The sequence below is a fragment of the Plectropomus leopardus genome, chromosome 6, assembly GCF_008729295.1.
Source record: "Plectropomus leopardus isolate mb chromosome 6, YSFRI_Pleo_2.0, whole genome shotgun sequence".
Lineage (NCBI taxonomy): Eukaryota > Metazoa > Chordata > Actinopteri > Perciformes > Serranidae > Plectropomus > Plectropomus leopardus.
Genome location: NC_056468.1, coordinates 4,324,968 through 4,342,255, shown reverse-complemented (window position 1 = coordinate 4,342,255; position 17,288 = coordinate 4,324,968). Strand labels below are relative to the sequence as shown.

The window sequence follows — 17,288 nt, the reverse complement described above, 5'->3', positions numbered from 1 at the left end:
TTAAGTATGTGACCAAATGTGTACCCTACTCCTCTTGAGTTATGACACTGAGTAATGGCCAGAAAGTGTTTTTGCAGATTATGATGAAGTCTCAATGAAGTTAACCTTTGACTTTTTGAACATAAAATGACATCACTTCATCATTATATCCTATTACACATTTTTGAGAAATGTTGTCATAATTAGCTCATGCATTCTTGAGTTATGGCCAAAAACATATTTTGTGAGGCCACAGTGACCTTTGCCAAATTCCAATCTCTACATTTTTGAGTCCAAGTGGACGTTTGTGCCAAATTCAAGTAAAGTCCCTCAAGGTGTTCTTGAGATATAACATTCAGGAGAATGACAAATATGGACAACTCCAAAAACATGATGGCACTGGCCACAGCTATTGCTATTGCTATTTTTGGATTTTTCTCATCTTTGCTTTTATGATTAAATAAATGATCATTCACCTCTTTGGGCCTCAAAAAAGTTAATTTAATGAGACTACCTTGGAAGTATGGAGGGGAAATGTCTCTGGTGGAGCAGCAAAAACTCATACATGTAGACATATGAAATGGGCAAAGGGACCGAACCAGACTTTTTTGTGGAAGGGGGCAGAATCCAAATGTTTGGTAATCACTGTTGTAATGAGTTGCATTTTGTTAGCTATTTGTTAGCTTATTAGTTTTGTTTTTTATGGAAAAAAAATATGGCAAATAACTAATAAAAATATCTGCTAAATAAATACAGTGCAATAAAAAGTATTATATCTCCCTTAGTAGCAGAGTAGAAGTATTCAGTAGCTTAAAACAGACAAGTGCCTCAAAGTTTTACCTAAGTACAGTTTCGTGAATCTCCTTTGTTACTTTCAACCACCGTTCAAGGATAATGTGTTTAGATCCAACCGCCAAACCAAACTGCAGGAAAAAAACATGCATTTCTCAGAAACAAAGTGGAAATAATTAGAAACGGATGGCAATAACATATCCCTACTATGTTGTTAAATTACCCAGGATCTATTGTTTCCATGTTTAGGAACACTGAAGATATCACTAAAAGAAAACTCAAAACTGACGTTTACAGTGGTTAGAACTGTATGTGAGACAGCAACTTTCTCCAAATTTAAAACTTCATACACTGGGGTCACATGCCGCAAGAATCTGTTTTTGTCACGGAGTTTAGTCAGATTTAGAGCTAAGAAGAACATATGAGGGAGCCGCTGCTATGACTTTAGCTGACTCTTTGTTGTGCTGCAGCCAGCTGCCACACTAATTGTGCAGGGGCCCTCTGCAGTGCTGAGGCCAGCTATCAGCTCTAATGATATTGCTGTGTTTTCTTGCATCTCTGTGCTAATCTTATCTAACCCGTCCTGCTATACACAGCAGCTCGTCTTATCACTGACGTCAGTTCAACACTTTCAGCACATCTTGATCATAGAGATCTGAGCTGAGAGCAGACTGCTTTTTAATAGACCCACAAGAGAACCCCCACCCGCCCCCCTCCTGCTTTCTCCAGAGCGCCTTAACAAAAACATTCCACTGAGATAGACCCATCGGCTGACTCATAAATTTAGACTGTGTTCCCACCAGAGCTGAAGTAAGAGTGGTGGCTGAGCCTGTGGAAGGATCCAGAGAAACAAATGAGTGCAAATGTAGCTACATTTGAACATGTTTACGGAGGTAATTAGAGGCAGGGCAGGAGTTTTAGTAAGCAAGCACTTCTCCGAAGCAATTCTCCAGAGGTTAGTTAGCGGGGAAGCTTCAATGCTCTGCTCTGCTTTTTCCTGGCTCACAAAGATGGACCACCAGAGCTGATCAGTATGTGATGCTGACAGAGACACATAAAGTTAATGCTAAAAGTAATTAAACAGCGCTCTTATGAACATCTAACTACATAGCAGGTAATATCTGTCTGTATGAGTGTCCTTTGCATCTTAACCGTTCATCTGATCTGCTCACAAGTCGCGAAATTCCTGAGGACCGAAGGTCATGCTAGGGCTGCGCGATAAATCGATTTTATCGATTAATTCGAATTTGTGTTTCAATGCGATTTTTAAAAATGAAAATCTCGATTTTTGCCTCCGCCATATGTTCCCAAAAAAGGACACAGTCTGGTCAATCATTTGGAACTGGTTTCGGTTTTGCTGTCAGATCTGGAACAAACCACAGTCCTACAAAGTTCATTGAAGGGCTGTTGCAACTAGCAGCAGCGCGACCACTCTGAGATGTACAAGATGGTGCCAGCCCACAAACAACCGGTAAAAAGCAGACATTAGTGGAAGCATTTTCCCACTGTGTCCTGTATGACAGGACAGCAACCTGCTGCAAATCTGCAGTGCTTTCCTACAATGTTAACGAGTGAAGAGACCCCCCCCTCCATGCTGAAATGTTAGCGAGGTTTGCGTAGGACGACAAAGTACACTGTATCTTTCCCCTTAGGAGGCAGAAGCAAACTTGCCAACCCTCCCGAATTTCCAGGGACACCCCCGTTTTTCCCTGCCTGGTGTCCCATCTCTCCCGTATTTCTCCCGATTTAGAGCCCCCAACCACGCTCCTAATCTCCACGGAGGACCAAGGGTCACGTCCGCCCCAATATACCAAAGAGGGAAATTTGCCGGAACATCCAACAGCAGCTGGTTAGATAGTACATACTGAAAATGCACAAAAATAGTTTTTGTTTTGTTTTTATAAAAACATGTCTGAATACAGACTGTGCGCCAGGTGTGTGCGCGCATTTGGATACTAGAGCGCAGCTGGTGCCGAGTATTCCTGTCCGAACCTAAGTATCGTTAGTAGTGATTAATTTTACTATTTTCAAAAACTGACAAAAAGTGGGCCTAATAAAAACAAACATCACACCTGGCTGATCACACAGCTGATTGATCCATCAAAGCGGACTGAGAGCAGCGCAGTGACAGACCTCTCATCCAGCTGCTCTCTGCTGCTCTCGTTGTTATCAGGGGCGGATTTAGTGATTTGGGGGGCTGGTGCCTGATTTTACCCATTCTCTAACTTGGAGTGATGGTGGGCTGTTGGCAGCTGTAGAAAAAGTTATGCTGTTCTCTAAACCTTAAATGTAACTAATATAGATGAGTGCAGGTGATGTAGAAACACTGAAAGCTGTTGCTGATACTGTTGCGCTGCATATTGCTAACGCTATGACACAAATGAATTCATGTAAATATGTTTTGTGAAATTACTGCAGCCTTCAGTGCTAAAGACAAGTTTGTAGCTTGCACCTTAACCCCAAAAGGGAAATTCGGTTTACTATAATAACAGAAGGGAAATTAAGTTTGCCTTTACATTTATCTGCTAAAATCAAAAGCAAAACTTGTTTTGAGTAACTTTGTTATATGTAGTTTGTTTTAAAGAAGGAAAAATACTGATTAAAAGCGTAAATCGGGTTTGGTGTGATTTTGTTTTTTTTTTAATTTTTAGGCCAAATCGCCCAGCCCTTGGTCATGCTGTGTCAAATTTTGTGCAATTTGGGCACGCTACATTCAGTATTAATAAACAAGCGAACAGTACTGTGCAGCCGCAGAGGTGGGGCTTAAGGTCTTCTGGTAAGTTACCACCAGCAAAACCCTGTCTCTGACTAGGAATGTCCCACCTAATACATGCATGGTGGTGGCAATTTTTGTGCATGTGTGTCCCTTTCTTTTTTTTAATCATTCCATGTCCCTTCTCTAGGTTAAGGCGTTTATATGAAGCAAAACTCTTTGTGAGTTCTTTTTTTTTTACTTAGCAGCAATCTGCAAAGTTTGATTTGTGGGGTGTGTTATTGATCTGTTAATCTGTTCAGAGTTGATCAAATCAGATCAGTGGATAAAAGGAGTAGCTGCTGCAGAGGCAAGTGATAGCACACTTTAAGACTCAACGCAATAAAGATTAAGTTTCACTTTCACTGGGCATGACGTTCTGCTGCTCCATCTGTACCCAGAGTACCCTCTGCACTCTATGAGTGTGGTGCAATAAATAACAGAACAGTATGTAAATTCCAATAGGGCTTCTAATGAACAGTCCAGCTCCAAAAATATAAAATCAATATGAGGCGGCAGATTTTTTTAGTTGTGGCAGGCTCCCACAAATAAATAACTGTGTGGGAGATCTTGTTGAAGAAGCACAAGTAAAACCAGGGTTTCCAACAAATTCATTTATTTGTGGCAGCCTACCATGATTAAAACATCTGCCACCACAAATACATTTTTTGATAAATACATTTTTGGGGGGAATATGTATACCATTTGGTTATTTATAGCACCACACTGTCAGAGTGCAGAGCATACTTTGGGCACAGACGGAGCAGCAGAATGTCTGGCATATTGAAAGTGAAATTTATCTGTTCATTCTGCTGGGTCTAAAAGTTTATTTTCACTCACAGCAGCTGCATCCATCTATCTGATCTGATCAGCTGTGAACAGATTGCCATCTTGGCTATCCACCGTGTGAGTCACAAACTGCTAATGAGTAAAAAAAAGAACTCATGGAGAGCTCCGCCTGTGGTGCATTCATTGAGTAACAAAAATTTCTGGACAGAATGATACAAAGGGACACAGGCAAATAAAAGAAAAAAAAATAACGTTTGCTGTTACAACCCCCCAAACCCACCCCTCACTTAACCAAAAAAAATATTGATGAATGAATCTTAATGTACACTTATCGTATAGGCAACACCACAGGCAAAGCAATCAGCCTGTGTTGACAAGGCATGTTTTTAAACAGGCACTGCACTAGTGCTAAAAATAAGGTGCTCACAAGGAGGATGACCAGAATCAACTGACCTCTTGGGACACACTAAAGAACCAATAATATTTACATGCTCAGGAGTGTTCACTGGTGATTAACTGTTTCTGCTAAATCATACAGACGTGAAACACTGACAACTGATACAAGTTAAATTTGAGGATGCTGCTGAATAATCAACATGTTATGAAGAGGATGTAGTCACTGCACTGACTGTGAAAGGGTTAAGCTCACTGATAATTATCACCTGACTCTACTTCGCGTGTCAAGCTCATGTTAAAAATACACAATGATATGGGCTAAAGTAACACAGTTACTCAGAACTGTAGGCCTTTAATGCCCCTCCTGCTTTTAACCTGATTGTATGATCGCTGCCTGGCATCACACACGATCAGTGGCACGCAGCACACGAAAAAGAGAAAAAAGGATGAGCTGAGAGGGAGCACATTAAAGAGAGAAAACCCTGCATACTGCTAAATGCTGCAAAATGAAATATATGTTCACGAGCCAGGGACATGGTAAGTGTTGAAAAAAATGCTACCAATTATATTACAGCTATCCTTACAGAGTTGATTCTGCATTTTAGAAAACCAACAAATGACAACATCACCGAAATCATGATATGTAGGAAAGCCAGATATTAATTGGAATAATGTTGAAAAGAAAGATCCATGTTAGGCCTGGCTATATAAAGATTTTATAATGTGATAAGAGTCTATATATTGTCTCATATATTGGATATTGTTACATTGTGATATGTAATAAATGGCGTTTTCTGATTTTAAAGGTTGCATTACAATACAGTTGTACTCAAATCAACTTATGAAGCAGTTCTACTTGTTCTAATACTTGCCTTTACCCACTTTGTCATTATATCTACATCGCTAGTGATAACTGATCAAATATAAAATTGTGTTAATATTTTTTCAAAGTACCAATAGTCATTCCTACAACATTGTCACATCAAAGAGGGAATTTGTTTTTTTTTAAAAAAGCCATGTTTGATTCTGTCTCACAGTTCTAGCATTAATGAGGTGCTTCTGAAGACACTTAAAAATACCAAGATATAGCCTAAACATATCACAATGTAATTTTCAGCCCATATCACCCAGTCCTATATCCATGTACTCTTTTCTGTCAAACAAAAAATAGCCCCAGTTACTTTGAGCTACCAGAGCTTCATGATGATCAACACTTCCAGTCAGAGCGCTGAGGAAATGCCAGGTGAAAAGTAAATACTCCAGAAGTGCACAGAAATAAATTAGGCTGTATGAATAAGCATTCCTGTTGCCTTAATAATGGAAAATGCAGACTGAGGACATTGTGTTTTTAACTCTTCAGGATGTTTTTTGAAGCTGTTTTTGTATGTAGTAATAAAAGTATCATTAAAAAAAATCAACAAAACCGTTTAAGAATCTGGCCTGCTGTGAATTTTTGGATATTGATGCAGGCTGACGTTAGAGTCGCAGCCTGAATTATCATCCCAGTCCAGTGTGAGCTCTACAGAAAGTTTACAGAACGCCAATTATTGTGGTTTTCCTACCCGCAAACTGCACTCTCATTAGCTTGTTTTCAGCAGGAGAAGGCAGCTGTTTTCTGTAAAACACTTCTGATTAACCCATTGTACACTCTCTGCTCGGCACCAAACAGCACACAGACGCAGTTTAACAACTTGCTGGTGAACAGAGTGGAACATTTAGCAGCTAAAGAGACGGATATTTTTCCCCAGGAGTTGCTGGAAAACAAAATAGAAGTAAAGGGCCAGTGGATTTTGGACATCAGGTGGAGAGACTCGAAATCAATGTTAATGTTACCGTCTGCCACGTGTAAACGAGGAACTGATTTATGAGGTGATAATATGTCAATGTTGTGTTTATATCTTGATGGTCTCTGATTTCAGCGCTCATAACAACTGAGCAGTAGGGATGCATTTTTTAGAAATCACTCGTTTACATTTTATTAAGGCCAAAAGTTATGCATAATTAAGGTGGGGCTGCTTGAGTGACAGGCTGTCTGTAAGACATCAACACAGTCTGTGTCAGATTCAGCCCTCTCACCTCCGCAGCGCCACTCTCTCATCCAAAAGTGGTCACTTCTGGCTCCAAGAAACACAAGATGGCAATGGACAAAATACCGAACTCAAGGCTCCAAAGCAGTAGTCCACAAACCAGTGGGTGATGTCCCGGTGGCTACGTCCATTATTTATACAGTCTATGGTTGTGACCTTATTGTGGTGACAAAATCTGTCCACAGACAGACATACAAACACCAGGGGTTGACAGACTATCAGCCTGGTCAGTTATCGGGGCCAATATTTGCCTATTTTCTGTATTATTTTAATGATTGCAGATAAAATTAATTAAGTAAAAAGTGCAAATAAAATGTCAGCATGGGGTGAACTTTTACTTTGTAAGACCTCAGGGAGGTATTTTTATTTATTCGTTTTTAATTTAATTTTCACTACTTAAAAAAAATATATCAAGATATATCAATATCTTTTTTAAAAAAAGCTTCTGGGAACTTGCTGTTCTGTTTTGGTAAAACTTTTCCTAAAGGCATTTAAACAAAGTTTTGTGTTAGAGTTTGTTATACTCCAAATTCTAAATGTTGACAGAAAGATTCTCATTTTTATTGTAATATCGGCCCTGAAAAACTGCGTCTGTTGTAGTTGCTGCTACAATAGGTGTGGCCAGGACCACATTCTGCCATGATGACATTCACACGGTAAAACAATACTAGTCACCATGAAGGTGTCAGCTCTGAAGTGGGACACATTTGTTCAGCCAGCCAAAGATTTACCTCCGTTGTCCACCACAACAACCCCTGTCAGAAAACCCTTTTACCATCGAGTCAGCCTTTAATAGCTACAACATTCAAAGACAACCCAGCTAAACACTTTTGGTTCTAAAAATGTTCTGAGAAAGGTACAATGTAATGTTTCAGTAATGCTTTCAGCTGCAAGTTTTATTTTACTTCCCAAAATGTTCTTCTTAAGGTTTGGGTAAACTTCTCTATAAACATCAAAATGATTTAGGGCTCTGCCTCCAACACAAATGTGTGTGTGTGTGTGTGTTTGTGTGTGTGTGTGTGTGTACTGTGGGGTCCCTGCAGCAGGTATTTCCGCTATCTGAACCTGTTTAAAACAAGCCCCTCTGTGCTGAGCAGGGTGTGTGTGTGGAGGGTGAAAGTGCCACACCTCGCCAGGCCACAGAGAGCCGACGTGTTGGCCGCCCAACACCTCCCTCCAGAGCTTAAAGCTTTAACAGGAACAGGAAAACATTCCCTGTTAGTATTTCCTGTTTCCTGTGCCCCTCACCGACTAACCAAGTGAGCGCCGCTCTGTGCATTTTAGGAAGTTTGGGCTCCCCTGTTTTACAGATACATTTAATCAAGTTACAAGGTGATTAAACTGAGGAGGAGAGAGATGGAAATTCTGTTTATTAAATTAGTGAAATTACTGATTTCTCTTTAGGGACTGTGCTTAATTTATCAGAGTAGGGGCGTGGCTAGGGTGCAACTTCTATTTTTTTTTTATTTTTTTAAAAAAATGTATGTATCAAGACCCTCCCATGACATATAAATATTTTTCCATGACCCTCCCTCAACTATTTATAACCATATTTCACAGTTTCTGGCTATGACAAATGGTGTGCTTTAAAAGATTTTTTAAGGAAAACATGCCTTTCAAACCCACTTGTGGGTTTTGGATTTCTGAGGTTGTTTAACCCTTTAAAACCTGAGCAAATTGGAAGAAATGACCCAACAATTAGCCAGCAACTATTAAAAAGTATAAGAAAATTGCCTGAAATTTAGTGAAAGAAAAAAAAACAAAGAAAGAAAGAGTTATAAAAGGTCATAAAAACTATAAAATGCTGTAATGTAATGTTATATATGTAATTTACGGCCATTTTTCCTTTTTTCTTTAATTTTCCCTTGACATTTTTCCCTATAGCTTTTTGAAAAATAATTTTTTAAATGTATCAATTTCTTGGAATCTATTCACCATTTCATACCAAGTTTCTCCTTGCCTCTTCAACTTGTTTTTGAAACAAATTGCACCAATTTGGACTCAAAGGTTGAAATACTCGTGAATGTCATCTGAAAGCAGCACAAGAAAAGTGATCTTGCTTCAGGTTTCAAGGAGTTAAAATAAATACTAAATATGAGCATTTGACGTTACATTTTCCTCCACCGTACTTAAAAATACACTTTCCTCCTCTTGTACATAACAAACAATCCCTTATCATTTTTTATTATTTACTCATTTTGTGTATATAATAATCTGGTGGTGAGTCTTTATGAAGGTAAATGATATTTAAAAATAATAAATAAAAAGGTTGGTAAATAACCTTTGTTTGAAATGAATAAATAATAGGTAAACAAATGGACAAAGTCTTTCATGCAATCCCAAATCAGCCTCTCCATGCGTATGTATACATGCATAAGTCTGACTAGAAAGCACACGTGCGCTGATGCCACTTTCCAAAGAGGAAATGGGAGGTTAACCATGTGATCTGGGTCATTTCCAGCCACTGCACTCCCCCACGTCTCCCTGCATGGCTGACCTCATGCTTGAGGTTATGAGGGAAGTGGAACACGCAGCGAGCTGGTTCAATATGACTCCGCTCAGGGACTCCCACAGTTATTCTTATCAGCAATCCAGGCAAGGCTTTTCTTACAGCGAGATGACAGCTGATAGGTGCAGCTCATTCATCAGCTGCTCATAAATCATCGTCTGAATACAATGGCACTGACGGATGACGCTATCTATGAACATTATTAACTCAGCTCAGATAGGGAGTCATGTCTACAAAATGCTTTTTATCAATTTGGCACATCAGTTTATCGGCTTCTTAATTCAGCTGGAATTTTTTTAAAAAATGAGTGAATGTGTCGATGCATATGTGTGTGTGTGTCTGTGTGTGTGTGTGTGTGTGTGTGTGTGTGTGTGTCTGTGTGTCTGTATGTGTGTAGAGGGCTTTAATGGTAAATCCAGGCACTTCCCTTAAAGCCAGCCAGGCACTGGGCCTGTCTTGGCAGCAGAGACTGTGCGGCGCTGACTGCACAGCTCAAGGCCTGGAGGAGGTTTCCATGCAGCCACACACACACACACACACACACACACACACAAGCTTTTTCATGCATTCCTCAAATTCCACATCTGATATATGTGTGCGCCTCACTCTGAACCGGCCACTCAAGGCATTAATGAAAAGATTAAGCTCAGCCTGTAACGTAGCTGTCTTTCTCTGTTTCTTCCTATGAGCTTGTCAGCTGCGTGGGGTCAAAACTTGAGGCAGAAAGCAAAGGGGGGAAGAGTGGATGCTACGCAGAAAGGTCAGTGGATGTGCAGTGTATAGGGAGGCAAACAGGCTGTCAGCTGAAGTGGCATAAAGTTGTTATTTCCTCACATGAATTAAAAGTGTTGAAATACAGAACTGTACGGACAGTACACAGGCTCCTGCAGGGGTTGATAAACCTCTTACAAGGTTTTAGGGCAAAATTGAGCTTTGGGCCCCTGTGGACCCCCCAGCTCCTCACATTCACTTGCATTAATATGTATTCTGTTGTGTTTCACTCCTATCAGGCACAGTGCACATATGCCAGCTTTAGGGCTGTAAAAGGATTCATTTTTTAAAATCGTGATTAATCGCAGAATTTCTATTTTTCATTGCATGTTTTCAATTCTATTATTTTGCATTACAAAACTGTTTTGATGTCCATATTCACAAGGCAAAGCCATTCTTTCCAGATTGTCTTGATTAGGTATCAAATGACAGAAAACTGCATGGAACAATCATAAAGTGGGCATGTCTGTAAAGGGGAGACTCATGGGTACCCACAAAACCTATTTTAATTCAGATATCTGACACGGTTGATACCACTGGACTCCTTTTGTCTTCTAGTGTCATATGATACTGGTATTATCACTCTTGCCAAGACTGGTACAGCCTCTTAATGACGGGAATATAAGCTGGCGATTAACACAATTTTAAAAGACTAAACCTGTTAATTATGGACCTTAATTGAATCATGATAAACAAGTTAATGCTGACAGCCCTATTTATAATATTTTACCCAGAACTTACAGTATTTACTGCACTGTACTAGTATTAATAAAAGAAGTGTCAAATACAGAAAACACATCAGGTTAGATGTGTGTGTGGAACAAAGCTAAGTTACCCAGTTACCTGGCTAGCTAGTTAGGTGGTGTTTGTGATTTATATCATGCAAGATGGGAAATGTAGTTTGCTGAGTGATTCCACATAAAACTAAATAGTACTATGACAAACTGAGACTTTCACTTCTTGCAAAATTATCTTTTAAAATGGCAAACGTGTAATTCATGGTAAACTTCAAACTAGATATGGAGCACCATACATAGGACACCTATCTATTTGAACCACATATGAAGTGCAACTGAAACTGATTGGACTGTCATTAGTTTGCAGTATTTGGACATAAACCAAAGTGAAACTAAGTAAACTTTGACCTGCACTTGTGCTACATGAACCATCAGGGGCTCACCAAAGTCTGTACGATTCAAAATGAACTTCAACATGACATGCCGATCCTTACATTATTTATGGAGATATTTTAGTCTTGACTAAAATGTTCCATCAGTAAGAGTATTACAGCAGCATTAGTTATGGAAAAACTTCAAATAATACTCAGCCCTCAAAGTAAGTCTAAGGCCACGTTAAGACATGAACAGCCCTACTAAAAACGGAAAAGTCTTTCCTTTTTTGCAACTATCCCCCCAAAAAAGCTTGAAAAATCCTGCAGGGACTGACTAGTTCCACACTTATCAGTGGACTCAGAATTACAAATAGGGTTCATTTCTGCTGACATATCAAAAGCCAGTGAGCCAGTGAGGAGCATTACTTTACTTTTGAACACCATGTACTGTACATTATCTGCTCCCATCAACTCTGCTCCAGATCTGACTTCACCTCCAAACCAGCAAGTTCTAACAGGCCAAAGAACGAGACCAAATGCTCACTTATAAGAGCTGATAAGTGCGCAGCCTCTATCCTTCCAGGGTTCTCTTTCTATCTCAGTTTGATGAGTGACAGAGTGAAAATGGCTACAAACTGCCAGTCATCATGGCTGCTGGGCAAATACATTAATTTGACATTTTGTCCAAAGTGACAACTTGAGATAAAAGATCAGAGGGCTGGGTGCTGTCAGAAATGTGCAGGTTTATTTTATTTAAAGTGAGACCAAAGTCCAAACGATCAGGACAGTGAAGTTAACTGGAATAATAAACTGTGATAAAGATGACAGACATGCAGCTCCACCTGAGTTCCACGGAAATCAAGCTTCCTGACAAACTATTGCCAGTCTTTACTTTATAAGACTATTCACACCAAAACTTGAGCTAAGTTTGAAGTCCAAAGCACCAAAATGATTGCTAAATTAACCCTTTGAAAGCTGGAATGACATCAAGTTTGTTGTGCTGCTTTCAGACTCCTTGAACAAATTTTTTTAAAACTTTGTGAGCAAAGTGGTGCAATTTCTCTCAAAAAACCGGGGAAAAAAGACAATATGCAACTAAATAGAAATGCTCCACAAATTGCAAGTAATAAGAAGATTTAAGAAATAATTTTGAAAAAGCAAGGAAAAATGTCTTGGGGAAAAAATAAAAAAAAATAATAAAAGATAGGAGAAACTATATTTATAATTATTATAATGAAATATTTACAGTTATGTTCCAAATCATTCATATTTTTAAGCAATTTTTCCAGATCATTTCCTTTTTTTATTTTAAAGTCTTTTTCTGTTCTTTCTTTTTTGTTTTTGTTACAAATTTTCAGGTAGTTTTCTCATCCTTTTATCTGATTTCTTGCTAATTTTTAGGTAATTTATTCTTTTTTGCAAATTGCCCTCTTCCCATATTTTAAAAGGTGTCAAGACAATTTACTCAGGTTTTAAAGGGTCAATCTATTAGTTTTTCAACATAAAATAAAATAAATTCATATTTCCAGGTCCTCAGTGTCCTGCTTTTCTTTATCTTTTGCAACAAAAAACTGAATACGTCAAGGTTTTGAAATGATGGTTGGACCAACAAGATATCTGCATAAACTGCGTCAGGCTTTAGAAAATTGTGATTGTGAGAAACTGTTATAAAAGTAGTTTATTAATCTATCTTGGGAAATTATTTTTTTCCCTCTCTGTTTTTATTTAATATCACACATGAACGAAACGCATGCACATGCATTAGTGGTGGATAGATGCAAAGCAGTTAGAGGTTCAATGCTTTGCTGGAGGGAACCTTGGCAGCGTGCAGGAGACTAACTGTCATCTCTCCAGCCAACCAGTCTACACTCGGTGACGCTGCACACGCTGGATTTGAACTGTTAGGTGGCTGGTTCTCAAGACACCCGCCTACAGACTGAGCTGCTGCTTCCCTCATTGATCAACTGATCCAGAAGATTAATGTCAGATTAATTCATAACGATAAAACATGTCAGTTGAAGCCCTAATTTTGATAATCGATTCATTGTAAGGTCTTTTGTTTTTGTTGTTTTTTTTTAATTCTGCCTTCTCAAATTTTGCTTTGAGACTTTACCACTTTTTCTCTGTTTAATATTATAAACTGAATAAGTTTGGGTTTACTGTGATGGGCACTGTTAGACATTCTGTTATTCTATGCATCAAACTATGAAACAAGAAAATACTAGTAAGATTATTTGATCAAGAAAATAAATCAGCAGTAGCTCAGAAGCCAAAACAGACCTAAATTCTAGATAAATAACATTAATCATATGATAACTTTGGGGAAATCCAGTTTACAGTTTTTATCATAAAGTTACACTTTAGACAGATACTGACGAGTTCTTAGGAAACAGCTTTTGGATATTATCGCATAAACTCCAAAGAATATAAACTTTAAACGTGTCATTAAAGAGATGAATGATATAATAAACAAGTAAAATATATCATTTAAGTAAAGTGTTAGTGGGTGGGTGGGTTGATGACCCCCTGTTTTCAAAATGCTGTGTACTGCCCTGCTGAGACCCACATTAGCTCGTGCACCTCGTGTTTACTGCAAATTTTTGTCAATTTTGATACCACAGGTGTTTAAAGAAGCGTAGAAAAGACACATAAGACAGTAAAAAAACAGTTAAGGAGTATCAGAGTTACACTAACATGCTGCAAAAACGACTCTCTTTCTTATTTCTCTTTTAAAAAAAAGAAAGAAAAGAAAAGAGTGTTCCAGGTGGTCAGTGACCTCTGCGCATAAACGCCAAAACGCCAAACCAGCACGCACCAAACGCTCACCTGTGATAATCTCCCGTTTGGCTTCATCCAGGTGACTGGAAATCACGTCCCCCATGCTGGATAAAACTCAGAGTCCCAGATTGGTTTTACTGGTCTGCAACTAGTCTTTAGAACAAACGCAGGAAAATCCGCTGGGCCGTAAAGTAGAGTCCTGTAGAAAGTCTTTCACCTCTCCAACATAACCCGGACTGAGTGCAGTTTAGAGCAGAGAAGCGGCAGCTAATACTTTGACCGAGGAGGCAGAGGCAGAGGCAAAGTTCACCAAAAGACAAACTGTGACGGCTGTTTCTCGGAGAGACACACCCTCCTTTAAAGTAGGAGAAGAAGAACTCCCACCTTCCAGCGGCGCTGCGTTCAGGAACTGTGGGGGAAAATGAGTTTGTCACAATCCGGACTCCAAAGACTCAGAAAATTGTGCGGATTGGACAGTTCTATTGCTTTGATTTTGTGGAAATTGTATTTCTAAACATTAAGGTTTAAATAGTGTTTCCAAGGCTTTTAGAGAAGATAGGACAACAAATGTGGTGAGGAGACACTGGACACTCATGACCGGCGTCTCCTATCTTTCTCTCTCTCTCTCTCTCTCTCTCTATGTCTCTGTCTCTCTCTCTCACACACACACACACACACACACACACACATATATATATATATATATATGTGTGTGTGTGTGTGTGTGTGTGTGTGTGTTCTGATTTTTAGGTAATTATTTATATATATATATATATATATATATATATATATATACTTATAAATTATATGTAATTTTAGGTAATTATTTACATGTGTATATAATTACAACATTTCATACAAATGTCTTATATATGGCTTACATATATATGATAAATTACAACACACACACACAGACACACACACACACACACACACACACACACACACACACACATATATATATATATATATATATATATATAGATATAGATATAATTACCTAAAAATTACAACATTTCATTTGATTCGGTCTAAAAATACTGGATTCAGCATGACATATTCTTGACATGTTTACCTCACTTTGAAGGTCCAGGTCACAAATAGGTTATTCATGAACACGTAGCATCAGTCAGTGGTTCTTATTTTTATTTTTATTTATTTATTTATTTTATTTATTATACACGAATATTATAGGACCATTCTATTTCTGCTGATAAATGCCCCATTTTTTTTCACACTGGACTTTAAGGGTGATAAAACCTTTCGATGTAATCTACGATAAATCTAATATGCAATTTGAAGAGTTGGGAACGGCGATGAATCACTCTAATGAATAGCTAAGTTTAATGTTATTAGTAAGAAAATCACTGTTGTTCCAAGAGGGGGACAATTGTCCAGGAAATCCATTTGAACCACTAAATTATTTTTTTATGATGTGCCTTGAATGCATCTCAAGTCGCCGTGAGTTTCCAACAGGACACGCCCTTTCTACATGCTGCCGGCTGACTGGGTCAGTGTGCCGCTGTGGAAATGGAGCAGTTTCGATTAAAAACAAAAAGAAGAAAAAAGAAAAAGGTTTATGTTTATGTTTTGTTTATAACAATCAAGAAGCACAGAAAGGAAGAAGAGAAGAAATAGAAAAGTTTAATAAATGAATTACAGATAGGAAACTCGTCCTAAAACAGTTTCAGTCAAGTTAAAATTGAAAAAGTTGAATCGCTGCAGTTTAAACTCCAGACTAAGGTAAAAAAAACAGTTCTCAGTAGGGGCCCACAACTCTTTTTGTTAATGGCTGGACAAGTGCATGTCCTCAGTTATCTGTCCATGTTACAAAGTCAAACAATTTAATTCAATATCAAGCGGAAAATGGCCTCTCTGAAAACTCTCCAGCTAGCAGAAAACATTCCCATAACACTGGCAAACGTTACCCACAAGTTGCAATAATGTTGTAAAGAAAACATTTTAAACTAATGCCCAAAGAATGTTTTAAGGATGTTTATAATTTCAAATAATATTTCTATAAGGTTAAATGCTAAGATGTAACGTGAGGATGTTTTGAGGTGACAGATGTTGTTTTTTATAAAATGTTCCTTTATAAAACAGTCCCACAATGTTACATGAGAGCAAAGGAAGAATATTTTCAAAGCACATTCAGAACATGTTATTAGAGCCTTTTTTTCTTTAAATGAAAAAATAATGTGATAACTTAAAAACCATTTCAACATTTTTATGTTTATAGAGAATGTTACCATAACTTTACAAAGAATGCTCTGGGAACTAAAAGAAAAGTTGCCATTGAAAACATTACTAAAACATTGCATTGGTTGCATCACACCATTTTCAGAACCAAAAGTTGCTTGCTGGATCTGTGTCAGCACATTTCTATGTTGTGGTTGTTTCATTTGTGGAGTTGCCTAATTAATCAGCCTCCATATGTGAAACAGATGACAAATAAATGTGGATGGTGGCACCAAACCCGGCTCAGAGAAACACAAGAAGTTTGCATTTCCTCCTGAAGAGTGGGAGCTCTTTGCTTTTCTCTTCCTCTCACTTGAAGAGCTGATATTCTGTTTACTGCTCCTCTGCTGCCCTCGCATGGAGTCAAACCAAACTGTTATCTAGGATTGCTTTAAATGATACATTGTCATAACTCTGTGCACACCAGGGAGTTTTTGTTCAGTCTTTTTATGCATTGCTAAATGCAACAGAATACAGTCCAAAGAAACTTAAAATCATCTTTCAACAACTGCTCCAAGGAATCATTATAAATATTAAATTTACATTTAATTATGAAACATTATGTTACGTTAAAATATAAACTTTGAGCTATTTTGAATACGCCTTTTAACTTTTTTTTGTGCCTCATTCATTTCATTTTATTTCAGTATAATGGCTTTTGACATCTTTCTGGCATAGGAAATCAGAACTAACCAGCAGGCATTCGATTTTTTTTGTTTTTTACTCGTCTTCAAAATAAAAGCCCATTATTGACAGTAAGCATGTTTATTGGACCCTATTCAGCAGCTGAACTATAAAGCCCCAGTGAATAGTGTTAGAAAGTCAGATTTAAGATTTCAAAATGTAAAGCCCGCCTAAATATATTAAATACACAGTACGACAAGCGCACAGAAGTTTAATTCCCTATTTTAACCCTTCAAAACCTGAGCAAATTGATGAAATTTATTTTAAAAACATGGGGAGAGAAGGCAATGAGCAACTTAATAAGACATGGCCCCAAAAACTAGCAAGAAATTATTAATAAGTTTTGTTACTTTTTGGAACTTTAGTTGTTTTTTTTTATTATTAAAAAGTCTTAAACACTTG

At 38.0% G+C, this 17,288-nt stretch overlaps 1 protein-coding gene across 1 annotated transcript in view; it reads right to left on the bottom strand.

Annotated features, from left to right (window-relative positions):
- The window catches only part of niban2b (niban apoptosis regulator 2b), a 43,636-nt gene extending 29,350 nt beyond the window's left edge, over positions 1-14,286 (bottom strand). Inside the window, exon 1 of the mRNA XM_042487875.1 lies at positions 14,013-14,286. Within this exon, the coding sequence (XP_042343809.1) occupies positions 14,013-14,067 (55 nt within the window). The 5' untranslated portion in view covers positions 14,068-14,286. The remainder of the gene's footprint in view (positions 1-14,012) is intronic.
- Positions 14,287-17,288: the final 3,002 nt, after the last annotated feature.